Source organism: Canis aureus, chromosome 7 (genome assembly GCF_053574225.1).
Source record: "Canis aureus isolate CA01 chromosome 7, VMU_Caureus_v.1.0, whole genome shotgun sequence".
Taxonomy (NCBI): domain Eukaryota; kingdom Metazoa; phylum Chordata; class Mammalia; order Carnivora; family Canidae; genus Canis; species Canis aureus.
Genome location: NC_135617.1, coordinates 28181140 through 28200549, shown reverse-complemented (window position 1 = coordinate 28200549; position 19410 = coordinate 28181140). Strand labels below are relative to the sequence as shown.

The following is a 19410-nucleotide window of genomic DNA, read 5'->3' as shown; positions in this document are numbered from 1 at the left end:
TCTTAAAATATATATGTTCATTATATATTCTCAGGATATTATATAATTTCATAATGAATGTGTTGCTTCCTAAACATTAAATAACACATTTCTGTACACTCCAAAACATATTTTAAGTATCACAATCGAACCTATTATTGTGTACCCTTCTTTATGCAAACTGACAAACTATACTCCTGCAGGATAAATAGGGAAAGCAATTGGGGATACTGAAATCTTTAATAGTGCATTTTCAACTTTCGAATATTAATTTAGGAATCTCACAAGGAGTAAAGCAGCTTGGATTTGTTACACTGGAGCTTTATTATTTTTTTTAAATATATCAGTTGATAGAGCTCTTTTTATTTCATTTATTTATGATAGGCACACAGTGAGAGAGAGAGAGAGACAGAGACATAGGCAGAGGGAGAAGCGGGCTCCATGCACCGGGAGCCCGACGTGGGATTCGATCCCAGGTCTCCAGGATCGCGCCCTGGGCCAAAGGCAGGCGCTAAACCGCTGCGCCACCCAGGGATCCCATGGAGCTTTATTACAAAAAAATAACCTAAATAGGTTACTCTATGATAGAAGGCACTATGATGTTTATTCATTCATTCAATGAATATTTATTGAGATACTGCTGTGTGCCAGGCACTATGCCAGACTCTAAAGAAGTGCAGTTTATGCCTTCAAACAGTTCACAGCCTGGTCAGCAACATGGCAAGTTTCAATGTCCTATGATAACTGTGATAATGGGCCTATGAATATGTGAAACGGAAATGAGGCACCCTAGTGCCTCTCACCAGTGACTAGACAGATGATAAGGAATGACCTAAAATGTCTGTGAAAGCATCTAGCATGAATTACTGCAGAAACTGTGTTCAACAAAATATTAAAAGTAAGTGAAATATCACATCTTTCATATTTGGTCATCCTAGTGCTTGCATTTTCTAATTCATTCCTCATGAAGGATCAGAAAACTCACAAAGCAAGGCATTTTCAACAGATATTGCTCTGCCTCCTGCTGTACCTCCCAAGACATGCTATTCCCTTTTTCCCTTGTCTAAGGAAACTTCAAAAAAGGATTTTCAACCATGGTATTTAAAAAACAATTTTATTGAATATACATCAGAGGTGTTTTGCTCTGCCTTTTCATGACTTAATTTCCACTAATTCTATTATCACTGAGAGAGGCCCTGTGCTTGATTTTCCATGCCTGACAAAAAGAAGTTGCTGAAGGAGAACAAAAAAGACAGGTTTCTTTGGCATCTGTTGGCATTCAATTTTATGGGCTAAGACGTTTAGTGATTTGTTAAAATGAGACCTGAGAAGTGCCCAGCCCCCATGGTACTGACACCCTGAGGTCTGAGACCCATGTCCATGCCGAGCTGGGACTTACCTTCATTTTCTGGAACTGTTGCTCCATGGTACGAAGGCTTTTCTTTGCTTCTTCATCTCTGCCCTCCAAATCAGCCTCTAGTTTTTTTATCCTTTTTTCCATAAAGTCCACTGTATTTCTATTCACTGTATCACCAGCTGCTGATGCAGCCAGTATTAGAGCAGGTAAAGAATTGGGGTATCTTCTCTTTAGAATTCCTTCCATTTCCTTAACCTTTTAAAAATATTTTTGCATATATGTAAGGTCATAAACATATTAAAATTAAGTAGTTTTAAGCATAAATTTAGATTAGGCTCTATCAATTCATGCCTAGATTTCAAAGAGATGTTTTTATCACATCTTAAGACTGAATCAAATGCACAAAAACACAGATTAACTTCAAATTTTATATCCCTAGGTTATCTGATCTTAAAACCCTATAGTGTAATGTCTAGTTTAGTACTGGTTAATTTACAGAAATCCTCTTACGTTTATTTGCAATAGATCTTTGGATTTTCTATTGTACTAGTAATAACCAATCTTTCTGAGGATAATGTTCTTTCCTTTTTTTTCCCCACAGAGTCCTTTGGATAATCATGTTTATGCTATCTGACTGAAAAATGACCTGTATGCATATGAATACACAGAATTTTTGTGGTAAACACATGGCTTCCTAATCACTTGCCCCTACTTGTAACAATCTCCATCCTAGCTCATCCCTCCTAGAAATGTCCCCTTCCAAATGAAGTTTGATCTATTTTGAAGTTACTTCTTTCAACTAAAAAGCAAGGAAGATTAGATAATATTTAATGAAGTCTTTACAAAAGACTACTTTTCATTTTGTCCGTTAAACAACATATTTTATGGTCTTTCTGTAAGAAAGAACTGTGCCAGGGCCCACAGAAATTAGAGCTTCGTATTATGTATGTGCATGTGTGTATACCTGTTTTTGTTAAAGGTATTATAGTTAAGATATCTCAGAAAAACATATTAAAACACTAAATTCTTTGTTGAGCAGTTTTCTACCCTCTGAGCATAATAAAATAAAATAGCAAAAAAAAAAAAAAAAAAAAAAAACATCTGAGAGGCAGTCTAGTCCAGTGGTTGGAGTATGTTTGGAGTTGAGACTGTGCCACCAGCTTTATGACCTATGTCAACTCTTCAATCTAAATCTCTTTTGCCTCAGTGGTAAAGTGGGAATGACAACAATGCCAATTTCATTGCATGGATACATCTAGGTGAGGATCAAAGGACATTTATCTTGGTAAAGTGCTTAGCAGCAGAATGACCAGCATACAATGAGGCCTTGCTAATGTTGGCTTTTATTATGATCTGGTCTCAAAAACTACCTTTCCTAAGGCAAGATGGGTTGCTGGTGCTCAAAATCCTATTTATAGATTGAATATTGTTCATGTTAAGTATTTAAGGATCTCATCATCTGCAGTTAACAGCAAATATTTCCATTCATGGAAACTGCTTGCACATTCATATATGTATCATAAATCAAAATACATCTAGATACAAATATTTATAATTTTATCTGCAACATTTTCAAAGCTTTGCTTTCTCTGGTATTAAAAATCTAGTTATCTGGAGTAGATCTAAGCATATAAAGTATACACACAGACATTACACACCGTATATATTGAAAAGAGAAGATTTCGATTTTAAAAATGAAAGTTTTTTTTTTTAAATGAAAGTTTTAACATTATAATTAATGCTTTAAAATTAATGCTTTGAAATTTTAAGAAATGTTTCAATTTAATTATGATTTCTTTTTTCTTTTTTTTTTAAGATTTTATTTATTTATTCATGAGAGACACAGAGAGAGAGGCAAAGACACCGGCAGAGAGAGAAGCAGGTTCTATGCAATGAGCCTGATATGGGACTCGATCCCGGGACTCCAGGATCATGTCCTGGGCTGAAGGTAGGTGCTCAACTACTGAGCTATCCAGGCATCCTGTCTTTTTTCTTTTCTTTCTTTTCTTTCTTTCTTTTTTTTTTAAAGATTTTATTTATTCATGAGAGACACATAGAGAAAGGCAGAGACATAGGAAGAGAGAACCCGATGTGGGACTCAATCCCCAGACCCCAGGATCATGCGCTGAGCCGAAGGCAGATGCTCAACCGCTGAGCTACCCAAGCATTCCTAATTATGATTTAACATTTTATTACATTTTTGGAGGAAAATCAGATTTTATTTGTAGTTTCTTTAATTTTGCTTTGTAACATTATTCTTTGGTCATGATACCAATAGGGCTATCATACAAAGTAAATATTTAAAAAAAATTCTCACTGGGAATTAAACCATGGAATATTCCATTAAATAAACGAATGAATAAAAAACTGTGCGTAATCTGAAATTTTCTTTTTTTTTTAAGATTTTATTATTCATGAGAGACACAGAGAGAGAGAGAGAGAGAGAGAGAGAGAGAGAGAGTCAGAGACACAGGCAGAGGGAGAAGTAGGCTCCATGCAGGAAGCCTGACGTAGAACTTGATTCCAAGTCTCCAGGATCAGGCCCTGGATTGAAGGTGGCGCTAAACCACTGAGCCACCCGGGATGCCCCTGAAATTCTCTTTTTTTTGAAATTTTCATTATAACTAGCCCCATTTTTTACTTATGTGACTATTTAGAAAAGGATATATTTTATTCTATATTTATTTCAGAATATGGCTCCAAAATGATTCTAAATATGCTGATATACCTTGAACTTAAAATACATGTTAAGGTTTAAAATCATTAGGATAGAAATGTTCATGGAAACAGAATAAGATCTGAATTGCACATGTAGTAAACTATAAAAATACTATTAATGAGCAGTACTTTAGAAAGATACAGTTTAAAATGGTAAACTAATAAATTTTTAACAAAACCACTAGTAAAAGAGAAAAGTAATTGTATAAAGTGCTGTATTTCTAGTCAATATGGATCATCATTTCAAGTCTTAATTTTGCTTTTAAGCATGCTTCATTTTTTCACTCTGATACATTTAGTTCTACATTAATTCTCTTAAAGTCATCAAGTTTCTTTGGTCCTTTCTCTCTCTAAATTCTGGATGGCTTCATCTACATTAGCTAATTTAAATCTTAAGCACTAACAAATAGCCAAGCAATCCTGGATATAGTTATTTCAGAATATTTCTAGTTCTTCAAAACATCTGTCCTTTTCCTTCCTTTCCTGGCTACTAAGCCCAACTACCAAACCATACCTTTTAATAGAAGAACAGGTCCTGTAAAAGTAACAAAGTTAATTTTTTGCTTAGTTTTTCTTCTTTTATAAAACCGGGCTAATATTCAGCCCAGTGATGACCTCACAATTTTGGGTTTGTGATGGAATAATGGCCATACATTGAAATGTCATTACTTGATTATAGGTTCATGCTCCCTATGAACATGGCTGGAAATTCTTATATTGTTTTTATATTGAGTTGTAAATACAAATGAAACAACGTTACAGAGTTTCAAAAACAGAAGGAGAAAGTTAATATTTCACTCCTGAAAACAACTACTTCATTTTTTTCTCTTCATGATTCTTTGCATTGTTGTTGTTGTGTTTGTTTTTTTTTTTTTTTGCTTGTTGTTTTAATTTATTTTTTTTGTATATTTTTTTACTGGAGTCCGATTTGCCAACATATAACACCCGAAAACAACTACTTCAATGAAAAAAAAAATCTTTACCCTGATAAGCATCACTATATGATTTTTGAAATGGTCTCCTAGCTACACTGACCATGAAATGAATATTTCTAAACTTGCTTAGAAAGAGCAAGAGCTCAAAATTAAGCTTTTTGGAGGGCTAAACGTCCCAAGTACTTCTAACATGTTCCAAACTCAAGGATCTCCTTTACTGTACTTCTTTCTCACAGACTTTCATCAGGAGAAGGAATCCTAACTCTATACCTAGAGTTTTAAAATGCTGCTTCCTTTTTCTAGATGCCTAATAGCTGGAATGCAAAATAACCTTTCATCCACAGTTCTACCATCCAATGAGGCATAACAGCCTACAAATTCTTTATGCAGAAAGCCACAGACTATATAAAATGATTTTGCTTATTACTTTTATTACTATCACCTTAAATATTATATATCAAGTATGTTTCAAGGGCAATTCTATATTAAAATAAATGAGTAAAACCAAGAATTTTCAGGTTGACTATATTTTGAAGGAACTATATATAAAATAAAATGCACTGCATATAAAATATCTTAATAAAAATTTACCCTGAACACATACTTGTCGCTCTAGATCCTGAATTTTTTTGGCATCAGCTGCTTTCTCTTTTAAACGTATCTTCTGCTGAACAGATGGATTTCCAGACTCAGCTTTCAGTTTCTCAACCTATCAATAAGTAAAGAAAATGTTAAGAAGCATATTTAAAACACACCATAGAAACACTAGGAGAGACACATAATGTATTCAGTCATTCATTTATTAATTTTCAGGGTGCTGTGCTGGAGATATGGAGGGCAAACAAGATAAGCCAGATCCCTATTTTCATAGTGCTTATACTCTTTCTGGTGGACGAGACACATGATAAGCTAATGACGTAAATCAACAAGTAAATAAAATAACTTCGGAGTTTGACAAGTTCTATGAAGAAAATAAAACAGTGACAGAATGGGAAGAAAGGTCAGAAGGGGGAAGGACTGGTAGCTTCATTAGAGGAGGAGATCAGAAAAGGTCTTTCTGGGGAGTAGAAATTGGAATTGAGACTTGAATGAATGAGACATGGAAGAAACTAGGCCAGAGTAATCAAGACCAAGGGAACCTATAGCACAAGTGTGGCATGATCAAGAATCAAAGGGAGGTTTGGTGTGGCTGGAGAGTGACACAGATGAGGCTGGAGAGAGGAGACCTGACAGGTTGTAATAAGGAGCTTAGATTTATTCTCAGTCCAATCTAAAATAGACTACACATCTAAGAGCAAACGAAACCCGAAACCAACTACTCACACTAACAGAGTTTATGGTATTGATTCCATTACACTTATAAGGCTAAGAAGAACTAATTGTTGAATACAGTTCATCACAGAAGTACATTCTGAAATGATTTTACTACCTCAAGTCTGAGCTTCTCAATTTCTTCATTTGCCTCTTTAAGCCGAATTGCATCTTTATCCAGAAGTTCCTGATTTTCAGCATACCATTGTAATCTTTTTTGCAGACGACTTACTTCTTGTTTATGTGTTTCTTCTAAAATTTTTATTTGATATAATTTTTCACCTGTAAAATTTTTATTTCACATAATTTTTCACCGGAAAGGTCCCCTTTTCCCCTGTGTCTTATGGACATTCTCTGATCGTCCCATCCCTGGCTGGTGCCTCTCACAGGAGGCGGACGGTGGGTATAAGGGCCCAGGAGGCTGAGGATGTGTCCCTGTCCAGCGTCCAGGGGCCTGGATAGACCGTGCCCCTCCTCCCCCAAGGAGTGCAAGATCACTGGGGCCTGGTTGCAGCCACTGAGCTGTGGCATCGTGAGGGGGGAGGGGGAGGGGCTCCCAGGGACTCGTGCTTTCAGGTGACCACCCCCACCCCCCACCCCGCCCGGGCCTGGCCTCTTCCATGTTTGTATTTAATTAAACCCTTTTTTAAATCCGAAAAAAAAAATGGAACTCCTGAACTTGATTGTAATTTTCCAAAATAAGAAAATAAATTAAATTATATGAAAACCAATACCTATCTAGTGAAAGCATTATGAAAAAATAAGTGAAAAAAAGATGATATTTGCAATGTGGTATCCAGTTTAATCTATTAGTAAAGAGAGATGAATATTGTGTTCACAGTCCAAATCCTCAAATTCACAACAAAATTGGCTGTGTAAATTTGATAAATCCATTGCTGTCCCACTGACTTTCATTATAAAAGCAAAGTTGTTTTCATGGGACAATAAATGTTGGATTCAAGAGATAATAAACACAAAGAATTTCTATAATAAAAATTTCCATGGGAAAAAATTAGAGAATGTTTACCATGCATGATTTCATTTAACACAAAACATACGATGGGTACTAATTCAAGATTAGAATACTTATGAGTGTAAAGGTAAGCTGTTTCAGCTCAGCATTTTACCTGTGGCATAAGCAATCTGATCTTTGGCTTGGTCTCTCTCTCTCTTCATTTTTTCCAAGTCTACTTCAAGAGCTTGTTTATCTTGCTTCAGTCTTTTGATGTCTTCCAATAAACTGTTTTTTTCTTTCTTGATAGTCATAGAATTACAAAAGCAAATTATTTCTGACCACAAAAAGTGTGATATAGGCTCTTTTTTTACCCCATCCATCATAAATTCTACATATGCACTTTTTATAAATACATAATTATTTGTCTTAAATTTAGTTCTGGTGCCATTACTCCCCACCCTGCCAAATTCTTAATAACTCCTCACAGCCTAGAGAATCAATTTTATTCACCTAACTCAACATAGCCTAGAGACCTTCCAATGAACTGTTCTAACTTCTCCTTGATTACTGCGATAACTTCCTAACCAGTATGCCTCTTCTACTTTCAGCAGCTGGTCTATTCTCATAGTAGCCAAAGAAATTTTAATTTTAAAACAACTTTTAATTAAAGTATAACTGACAATAAATATCCTATTAGTTTAGGTATACATCATAGTGACTTGATATTTTTATGTATTATGAAATGATCCCCATAAGTCTAGTTATGATCTGTCATCACACAAAGTTATTACCTTATTGCCTAGATTCCCTATTGTATATATTACATCCCTGTGTCTTATTTTATAACTGGTAGTTTATATTTTACGTATTTCACCTGCCCTCCAACCCCCTCAGCACCCCCACACCACTTCTGGTAATCAAACACTTCGTTTCCTGCACCTATGAGCCTGTTTTGTTTGCTCGTTTATTTCACATATAAGTGAAATCATATGGTATTTGTTTTCCTCTGACTTATCACTTAGCATAATACCCTCTAGATCCACCCATGTTGCTACAAATAGCATAAGATCTCATCATTTTGCATGGTTTAGAAGTATTTGGTGTTCATTTATAAGTGGATGTTTTTGTTGCTTCCATATCCTGCCTAGTATAAATAATGCTATAAGGAACATAATGCATGTATCTCTTCAGATTGGTGTTTCCCTTTTCTTTGGATTAATAACCAGAAGTCAAATTGCTGAATCATATAGTAGTTCTATTTTTGATTTTTTTTGAGGATCCTTCATTCTGTTTTCCACATTGGTTGAACCAATTTACATTCCCACTAACAGTGTAAGAGGGTTCCCTTTTTTCTACAACCTCGCCAACAATTGTTATTTATTTTTTTTGCCTTTTTGACCATAGTGAATCTGACAGGTGTAAGGTGATACCTCATTATGGCTTTGACTTGCATTTCCTTGATGATTAGAGATGTTGAGAATACTTTCATTTATCTGTTGGCCATTTGTCTATCTTCTTTGAAAAAATGTCTACTTATGTCCTTTGGCTGTTTTTTAATCATGTTGTGTTTTTGACATTAAGTTGTATAAATTCTGCATATACTTTGGATATTAACCCCTTATCAGATATATATCATTTACAAATTATATTTTCCCATTTTGTAGACTACATTTTCATTTTGTTGATGCCTTCTTCACTGTGCAAAAGCTTTTAAGTTTGATAAAATCCCATTTGTTCATTTTAGATTTTGCTGCCTTTGCCTGAGGAGACTGGTCTAAAAAAAAAAATGCTAAGACCAATGTCCAAGAGCTTACTGCCTGTGGTTTCTTCTGGAAGTTTTATGGTTTCAGGTTTTACATTCAAGTCTTTAATCCACTTTGAAATTTTTTTTTTTTTTTGAGAGAATGTGCATTTGCATGAGTTGGGGGAGGGGCAGAGGGAGATAAAGAATCCCAAGCATCCTCCATACTCAGCATGGAGCTCAATGTGGGGTTCAATCTCATGACCCTAAGATCATGACCTGAGCTGAAATCAAGAGTTGGACACTTAACTCACTGAGCCACCCAGGTCTCCCTTTATTGTTATATTTGGTGTAAGATAGTCCAGTTTCATTCTTTGGTATGTATCTGTCCAGTTTTCCCAACCTTATGTATTGAACAGACTGTCTTTTCCCTGTTGTATATTCTTGTGTTTGTCATAGATCGATTGACCGCATATGTATGGGTTTTTTCATGAGCTCTCTCCTAGAATGTTTTAAAGAGGCAGAAAGTTTTGCCCCTTTGTCTAAAATTCTCTGGTGGCTCCCATCCTTCTCAGGGTAAATCCAAAATCCTTACCATGACCATCAGTGTCCCATAACTCAGCCCTGCCCATGCTTCTGACTATATCTACCCTAAATTTTTCCCTTCCCTTCATTCCAGCATCAGAGACTTCGCACTGTTTTTTGACTAGAACCAGCACAGTCCCACCCCAAGGTGTTTGCACTTACTGTTTCCTCTGCCTTCGGTACTCTGCCACCAGATAGCCAGGTGGCTCACTCTTTCACTTCATCAAGATTTCTGCTCAAATGAAACCCCAGGAAGACCTTTCCTGATCACGCTTTGTAAAACAGCAACCCTCATCCTGACTTCTAGGTATGTTGTTTTATTTTCTTGTCACAACACTCATCACCACCTGACATATGTTTACTGGAAAGCAGAGGTTTATTTTACTAATCTTTGTATGAAAAATGCATAAAAAATGCTTGGCACATAAAGTTGAATGCTCAAAATGCCCTACTTCATTACTACTCTCAATTGCCCCCAATTCCTCTACTTGACAAAATCATATTTATCCTTCAAAGCTTTGTTCAAATTAGGGTATTCCTGATAATCCCCTCCTCTGTGCTCCAGTAGATGTTCACTGTACCTCCAGCATAGTATTATTTTCTATGTCATATGATATTGATTTGTGTACATGCCTCTATCAGGTTGAGAACTCTATGGTGACTAAGACTAATTTATTACTAATACTTGTATACTTTATGACACTAAACACACAGCTAGTACTCAATAAGTGCTCACTGATCTAAACTCTTAACTGCTGAAGAAACTCTTGGAGTCACAGCAGTACACTCGGTATAGTTAAGTTTTAAAATAAACTTCTTAAAATTCTCTATCACTCTATCTCATAATTCCAAATCCAGTCTTGTGAAGAAAATAAATCCATTCATTAAAACACTGTAATTGTGGTTTCTAACTGCATCACAGATTTAATGGTGTCATTTAACTCTTTACTCTTCTGTGTGACCTTCTGTAGATGTCTTGTCAAGGGAGCACTGAGTTTCACGTTTTTGAATGCTCAGGCTCTTTCTACAACAACCTTTTGTTTAATTAGTTCAATCAATTTAGAAATGCTCTCTAGTAGAGTCTACTTCATAAAATTACAAAGTTTTAGAATTCAAAGGAATTGTAAACATCTTGAGTCCAGTCATGCAATTGACACTTAAATGGATGTTCACTCTATGTTTGCATGTTTCCACCTTGAAGAAGGCTAGTAATGTCCCAGGTCAATCCTGTGGGGACAGGGTTGGGGTTGACAAGTACTTGCACTCCCTTATAAGTTACTATGCAGACATTCAGAGAGGGTCTCGTCTCTGCCTCTCTGAACTTGTCTTTACTCACCTACTTCTGCCTCAGACGTGCTACTTCTAGAAAGTAACAAGGCCCTTCCTGAATATGGGCTTATGTTTTTCTCTTGGCTGGTAGGCTCAATCTTTGCATACTTGGCTGTTGCTTCTCTTTAGCTCTCAACTCTTGACACAACTTCCTCAGAGTGTCTCTCCTAAAGCACATTGTTGACCACTGCCTTACCCTCTCTGTCCCACCCACCCTTATTCTCTATTTTTATATTCTTCAAAGCACATCTTTTTATTTGTAATTATTTCATTTATTTATTTATGGTCTTCTCTATTAGAATACATGTTCCTAGTGAGCAAGTTTATGCCTGTCTTGTGTAATTCCTGTATTGCTCATGCCAGGATGAGTGCTTGGCATGTGGCAGGTGCTTCAATAAAGGCTGACTGAATGAAAGCGGTGGTCAGCCTCATTCTTTTTCCTACCCCGAGATACTAAAAAGAGCTCAGAACCTTTGCTTTTGCTGTGTTTCTATCTATGCTTTACAGAGAAACAACTCATATTATTACTATTCCTTTTCCCAGGACACTGGGATCATGACCTGAACTGATGGCAGATGCTTAACCAACTAAGCCACTCAGGTGCCCCCTAACTTGTATTTTAATACTACACTAATTGGTATTAATTCTTAAGGTACAAGTTAGATTGCACACAAATATACTCTCTCTCTCTATATATATATATTAGAGCCTTTTCCCAGTATGAATTTTTGTTATAAACCCAACTAAACTCAGAATACCAAAGTAAATGAAAATTAAGGGTGTTTTACATTCCACCTTACAGAATTTGCAGAAATAAATCTCCAAAGAAGTTTTGCTATTATCTTAAACTAACACTTTTTAAAAAAATTTCTTTTTAGGTTTTTCCTGCCTTTAGTAGTTTTACCATTGGGGGACTAAATGTAGATTTTTAGTTTTTCCTCAGCTGGGCTCACTGGGTTTCCTAAATTTGAGATTCATCTCTTCTATCATTTCTAAGAAATTCTCAGCCATTATCTTTTAAAAATATATATTTTAGCATTTCATATATCTGATAGTTATAATTTTTAGTCTATTTTATAGTATAGTCTATCCAATAATTCTATTGAAGTTCTAATGCTGCTGTTTATTAAATCATCCCATGCCTGCTCATGGTGGATGGTTTCTTTGGGTTTTGTAATTTTGTGTTGTAAGCATATTGTTAGTGGGTTTTTATCTGCAGGAATACTGTGTGAGCTCAGCTAAGGGTGTATACTTCTAAGAGCTGTTTTGCATTCGTTTCTTCTAGATACACTAGAGGTGATCATTGACTCAAGACCACAGTATACGTTATGTTTTTCAGTTTGAGCATAATCAACTCTTGCAGGTAGTGTTAATTCGAATACTAAAACACAAATGAAGGCAGGAGGGATGCCATTTATATTGAACAATCAGGAAAACGTGGGCACTCAGCAGGAGACTTTCTGCCCCTCCCTATCTAGAGATCAAGTTAAGATAGAAAAGCTTCTTGACATTTCAGCCCCTTGTGAAGGTGGGTGGATTTTTTCCTAGTCCGCTGTTGTACTGAAGGATATGGTCCTTTGAACTCAAGTGTCCTGTCTCCACTTTGCTCTTTAAGCTCAGACCCGGGGCTACTGAACCACTGGCCTAGGAACAGATGTTTACTGTTAGGTTTTTATCCCTCATTTCTGATCCCTAGAGAGTTCTCTTACTTTCCTTAGAGCTTTTACATCAAGTATTTACAAGATGTTTATTATAATTTATCCAGTATTTTCTCATGCTTTTGTGACAGTTTTAGTTTCCTATCTGTCAGAAAAATACTTTCAAAATAGCCTTTTAAAAGGTCACTAATTAATAGAGTCTGAATAAAGCTAATGTAATGCTTGAAACCTTATTGCAGTTTTCCAAGTCTTCATAAAACACAGCAATATTAATTTCTCTTTTAACTATTGAATTTTTGAGGCCTATTGATAAGGAAGTTAGGAGGAGTCCAACCATTCACCTTCTTCTAACCTATCTGCCTATCTACCCATTTAACCATGCTATGTATGCCCATGAAGAAAGTTGCCTAACAGATTCACATTTGAAGCTGCATTTTATATACACTACAAAAACCTGTTAAACATGTTATTGAAGTAGGGTGTGTTTGGATTTCTGTATAACAAAACTTTATATAAAAAAAGTAGTGTGAATTTGGAATTTTTCTAATTCATATAGTCATGCAAATAGATTAAAAGGGCTTTTTAGTTTCATGCCATGATTCTTAATGGGAGGGAGTGGGGAGAACTAACTACCCTTCCACAAGGGACAAGTTTTGAAATGTGGCAGTGCTTTTGATTTTTATAATCACTGGTAAGTGCCATGAGCACATATTTCCTGGAGACAGGGATGATAAAAATCACGCAATACATGGAATTGTTCTACCTAAAAGAGAATTAACTTGCCCCCAAATCCCAGAACTTCTCCCACTGATAAATACTTCTTTAGAAAATTCTAAGCCATATCCTTTATAATATGATCCGATAAAAATAAAGAAAAAAATTACGGAGCAGCTATTCTATTTCATATTGGTGTTAGGTGCACATGATGCAAATATTTGTAAATATAGTCTCTGCCTTCTAGAAGTGCACAGTCTGGGATCCTTGGGTGGCTCAGTGGTTTGGCACCTGCCTTTGGCCCAGGGCGTGGTCCTGGAGTCCTGGGGTCAAGTCCCACATTGGGCTCCCTGCATGGAGCCTGCTTCTCCTTCTACCTGTGTCTCTGCCACCCCCCCCCCCACCCATGAATACATTAAAAAATATATAGAAGTGCACAGTCTATTGAAGACAGGTAGAAAGCTCACTAACGTTTTAAGGTGAACAATCATCTTCAAAGTGTTTTCCTATTTTAGCTTACATTTCCAATAAGGAATTTAAAATAAAGTATACATGTTCTAAGTAAGGTTATGCCTCCAATATGGCTCTATCTGATGATCGCTAGATGAGAAGCTAGATTATAAAGAGGATGCCATCTAAAACCAGTATTATGTCATTTTCTCTATTAAGGTCACATGTATATTAAATGCAAATTTTTTTAAAAGATTTTATTTACTTATTCACGAGAGACACAGAGAGAGGGAGAGAGAGAGAAAAGCAGAGACACAGGCAGAGGGAGAAGCAGGCTCCCTGCAGGGAGCCTGATGTGGGACTCGATCCCAGGTCTCCAGGATCACGCCCTGGGCCGAAGGCGGCGCTAAACTGCTGAGCCACCTGGTCTGCCCTAAATGCTAATTTTTAATGTGTAAAATTTATAAGCAGATTTTTTTACACATACAGAAATTTCTATAATAATCTTTACTATCACTAGTAGTTAAAATCCTTGTCCAACTTACCTGTGCCACCCGTAGTTCTGCTAACAGATCTGTAAAATTCTGGTTTTTGGTGGGCTCTGAATCTTCAACTACTTGAGACAGAAAACGATTTTTGTGCATCTGTTCTCTGATTTATTTTGAAAACAAAAAGATTGTTTTTAGCAAAGTACTCTTAAATACAAAATATACAATTCTTAAAACTAAAGAATCTAATGGACATTGCAACTATTTGAGCCACTGAAGAAAAAGAGTTATTTATTCTAAAGATTAAAATATTAAAAAGCTAAAATAACTACATTTTAAAGGAGGTGTTTGTTCAATTTAAAAGAATTGAAGCCTTAACATCTTGATTTATAATAAAATATTTTCTTCTAATTCTCAGAGAAAAAAAACCTCAATCTCCCAGAAAGATGTGCTGCATTTTTCCTATGGTGTTACATCTTCCCTGTCACATCACTCTAGACTCCCTTCTAAGAAACAAACCACCAAACATGGTAACTGACAAGCAAGACATAGTCTATTACTTGAAGTCAGAATCAATTTTTCTGGTTTTCTAGAAACATTATACAAGGAGTTTAGGAATCCATATAAGATCATCTAATCCTAATGTAGTAAGGAAACCATCTATTTCATTAAAAAGTAAAAGTTCATTAAAGCTAGTTCGGGATCCAGAAATGGATCTCTTTTAAAACCCAGGTAAGATGTGGTATTTTAAAATACTTCACCGAGGCATACTTGATCCAAAAGGAATCAGATATAAATGCTTTCATGCATCAGACCTATGCAGATTATCACAACTGGCTTGGGTCATACATTAAAGATCAAATAAGCTTCTAATAGCAGTCTTACCTGAGTGATTAGGTGTCTATGTGAAGTGACACAAAACTGGGGAGCCATTTCCTAAAAGATGATAGTATCCTAACTTGCCCATGTTTATGAGTTCAGCTATTTTCATTTAGTATGTTCAAGTTGGATGTAATAATATCCAAAGATCTTATAGTCTGAAATAGGATTCCTAAGCAGGCGTTGGTCCTCCATGAGCCTGCTGTGCTGAGTGCTGGTTAGTACATCTCATAAATTATTCTCTGGAGAAATGCCCTCAGCCAAACAGCAGTCTCTGCCCCCCAGGCTTACAGGCCCCCACTCCCTTCTTTAGGCATATCTCAGCCAGTGACTGATTACTTTGGAGTTTAAAGGCTGCTCCACTTGCCTCAAGCAGGACCAACATTGTGGTGCAATTTGTTTTCCTGAGCTTTCTGGTGAGAACAGAATAAAGTCAGTCCCCAGCTAAGACTGCATTCTTACTTACCTTCCCTCCCCTCATCCCATCTTGCTTCTCTTATTCCCCTTCTCCTAAAAGTTATCCTCCAAGAAATCATCTCCATAAGGCTCCTTACCTCAGGCTCTATTTCTACAGAACCTGATACTGTATGACATATATATTTTTAGTATTATTATCACATGGTTCCTTGGGAAATGATTAAGCAACTCAGGCTTAATGACTGACCAAGAGGAATACTATATATTCAATTTCCTAAAAGTGATGTCAAACTCAAATATGAGTATGCAGAAAATACTAAAATATGTACTACTGGTCATCTAACACCAAAAGAAAAATACATTGAATATTAAATCTATAAAAGTTACGAACTATAATCAGTGTAAGCATTTTTCAGTTCTAAGTAAAAATAAGTGTATTATTAATATAACAATAAAATGCTTAGAAATAGTCTAAGTGTCTTTGATTTTAAGAATTCAAAAAGGACTTACTTTAAGGAAGCTAACTCACTGAATAAACTCTGGTTTTCCTTGAACATTCGCTCCTCATTCTTCTTATTTTGTTCTTGGAGATCTTTCACTTGATTATACAATCTTTCATTTTCCTTTTTATAAACAGAAAATTACATTGTAAATGTCATTAGTACTTATATAGCATAAGTATATATGCTCACAACAGACACATCTTTTAAAAATTTTCAGTCTTTTAAATTTACTCAGTTTTTGAGGAAGCAAAATCTTTTAAAAACTCTTTATATATCATTTCGGAAGAAAACTTGTTATCTGAAAACAATTTTCTCCAAAATGCTTACTTGAAAAAAAGTTGCAAAATTTCCTATAGCCAAAGATCCTAATGTCAGTACAAGGCACTGTATTTCACAAGAGTGAGAAGGTGAGTGCTTGCAGGAATAACCACATCCCAACTCTATGGATCAGGGTCAGGAAGGACCGCTGGGATTGTCTGCATCCCTATTTTCTGATTCTAGCCTGGCTTCCTGCAATGAAGTCACTGGATAGAGATAGCCACGATGGGCTTCCAGGGTTGTTTCTGGAATTCCATCTGAGCAGGGAGTTAGAGACCAGGTATTTCTGAAAGTGTAAGGACAAGGCAGATCAGAGACTAGGCCCACTTCTCCACCAGCCTTTGACTAAAGAGTGACTCAAACAATGAGATCAGAGGGAGAAAGTACCAATCTATGCTTAGATGGTATGGCTTATTAACCTTTTTAAAATTAAGAATCTGATGGACCTTTGAGAATCTAATAAAAATCATGGACTGTCTCACCATGTCTGGACTAGTGCTTGGTAAGATGGTCTGTCCTCAAACACCTGCAATTTAATGACTAAAGATATGCAAGTTATGTGCTATCTTTGTGGGAGAAGGTGGTTGGCATCCTTGTGGGTCTGTGAAAACTCCTTAAAAACACATGGTCTCAGGCCCCTGGTTATCACAAATGGTTAAGCAACCAACTCTTGGATTTGGCTTAGGTCATCATCTTGGGGTCCTGGGATCAAAACCGCTCCAGGTTCCATATTCAGAGTAAAGTCTGCTTGGGAATCTCTCCCCATCTCCCCTGCAACCCTCTCTGGCCTCTCGCATCCCCCCACTACCCACTGTACTCTCGCTCTCTTGAGAAATAAATCTTTAAAAAACCAAACAAACCAAAACGTGTGCTCTCTACAGCAAGATCAGAATGGTAGGCAAAGGATTAGAAGGTTCTCACTAAGTCTAGGGCAGTGTGCCCTACAAAATCAGTACTATTTCATTTACAGGAAAGTTGTGAATCGCTGATATGACAATGTTTCCTCTGGATATCCTTGGATGACAATGCTTTATTATTAGCAGGCTTGATGCCTTACGGTCAAAAGAAAAAAAGGTAATGATGGAAGAAGAGAAGGAGAGGGAAATAAGAGAAAAAAAGAAAAAATTGAGATGAACTTTCATGCTGGAGATCACTGAACCTGTTCTGGCTGGCAGATAGTCAACATCACCAAGAATCTACCACACATGGCAAATACCTGCCTTCTTTTTTAAAAATTAAAAAAAATTTTTACCTGCCTTCTTTTTAAAAAAAATTTTTTTAAATTTAAATTAAATTTGCCAACATATAGATAACACCCAGTGCTCATTCCATCAAGTGCCCTCCTTAGTGCCTGTCACCCAGTCACCCAAATATCTGACTTCTATAGGACACACAGATTTTCTCTCATTTAATTCAATTTTTTTCACTCTCAACACATCGGCAATTAATTTCAGATTTGTATTACTGAATATAATATGAAAACTAGTCCATATAATCTACTGAAAAGCATTACAGAAAACTAAAGAAAAATAAGGCAGCTTCTAAGGAATATATAGCTATTAAAAATGATAACAGGCTACATGAACTAATTGGTTACTGTGTGCCAGGTACTAAGAGGCTAGTTTGTGCTTTCTTATTTACTTATTTTTTTGCACTTTCTTATTTTAATTTCACAATCATCATATGAGGCAGCTACTATTATTACCATCCCCACTCACAGATAGGGAAATTGACCTAGAGAGGTGAAGTGATTTGTCCAAAGCTGCACAGAAGGTGGAAAGAAGGCTAACACCAGATTCTTTGAACTCAGAACCCATGCTCTTAATCACTTTACTTATATACCCATGAAAAATGTTCAGGCTAGTCCAATTATTAGTTACTCATATTTGCCAGAATTCCTATTACCTGATACAGAAATATTTTAATATGCCTTATTTTTTTTTACAATCAAAGGATCTCAAGAACAAATTCACAAAGTGCAGAAAAATCACCATACCTGCTGATATCCTTGAAGAAGTGTCTCTTGTTCTTGTATTTCTTTTTGAATTTGCTTCAATTTTTCTTCAGTGACAGGATCAGCTGTTTCTCCAAAATGTAACCATCTTTGCTTTTTGTTTGTTTCTTCAAAGCTACTTAACTTAAAGAAAATACAGACATTATTTTACTTAGGAAAGGAAATGATGAAGTGAGAAATGAGGAAGAATAATAGAAAATTCAAGGTACATAGATCTAAAACAATAAAATTAACAACTACAGCTAAATCATAAAATGTGATGTTTTGTGCTGATCGTTCTGGTGATGAGAGTAACTCAGAAATGTTACACAGTGTCATTCTCTGAATCTAGGCCTGCTATAGCAGTTTTTTTCTGAAATCGCCTTCTTGGAAGGTCATAGTGAACTAAGGGATTAGTTTTCAAAAAAGACTGCTAACAGAAGAAAGTTATCAAAATGAGCCAATTTAAATTTTGATTTTTTTCTGAGTGGGTTTGATTTAAGCTCTGCTGTGAGGAGGCAGTCTTGGGAACCAGGTTCATATTTTATACAGCAAATACATCAAGTCAAACAGCCCCAGGAACAAAGGATAACAATGCATTTGGCAGGAAGTACAAGTATTTTTTAATCAATAAAAAGAAATAGGACAATGTGTCTAGTACCTTGGCTTGAAGAATGTAATTGTCTTGGTTCAGTTTGAAGAGTTCCTTTTCCTGTTGTCTCTTTAGTTCTTCCATCTTATTTTCCAGCTCTCTCTCTTTTTCTGAGAATGTAACTTTAATTTGCTCAATTAGGGCTTGTGCACCCCTCCATTTTTCCTCTGCTTCCTGAACTCTTTTAAACATAATTAACTCTGCCTCCTTACTCTCACCACAGTATCCTGAAAAATCCTTTTAAGGAGAAGAATTACTTCATTATAGTATATTTACATATTAGATTTATCTGAACATAAGTGGTTAGGAAAAAAAAAACAGATTGAATAAAAATGGTAACAATGTTCTACTAAATAAGGAAATCAGTAAATGTTCAGTAAGATTGGAACATCATGCTTGATGCAGAAGAAATTTCATATATTTCATTA

General features: G+C 35.9%; 1 protein-coding gene across 7 annotated transcripts in view; it reads right to left on the bottom strand.

Moving 5' to 3' along the window:
• CEP162 (centrosomal protein 162) overlaps positions 1-19410 on the bottom strand; it is a 90014-nt gene that overhangs the window by 20784 nt on the left and 49820 nt on the right. For all 7 annotated transcript variants that reach the window (XM_077903181.1, XM_077903188.1, XM_077903183.1 and 4 more), the window contains 8 exons: positions 18992-19219; positions 18334-18474; positions 16027-16139; positions 14278-14383; positions 7428-7554; positions 6419-6582; positions 5594-5698; positions 1379-1591 (listed from right to left, as the gene is read on the bottom strand). In XM_077903181.1, the coding sequence (XP_077759307.1) occupies positions 1379-1591; positions 5594-5698; positions 6419-6582; positions 7428-7554; positions 14278-14383; positions 16027-16139; positions 18334-18474; positions 18992-19219 (1197 nt within the window). The remainder of the gene's footprint in view (positions 1-1378; positions 1592-5593; positions 5699-6418; positions 6583-7427; positions 7555-14277; positions 14384-16026; positions 16140-18333; positions 18475-18991; positions 19220-19410) is intronic.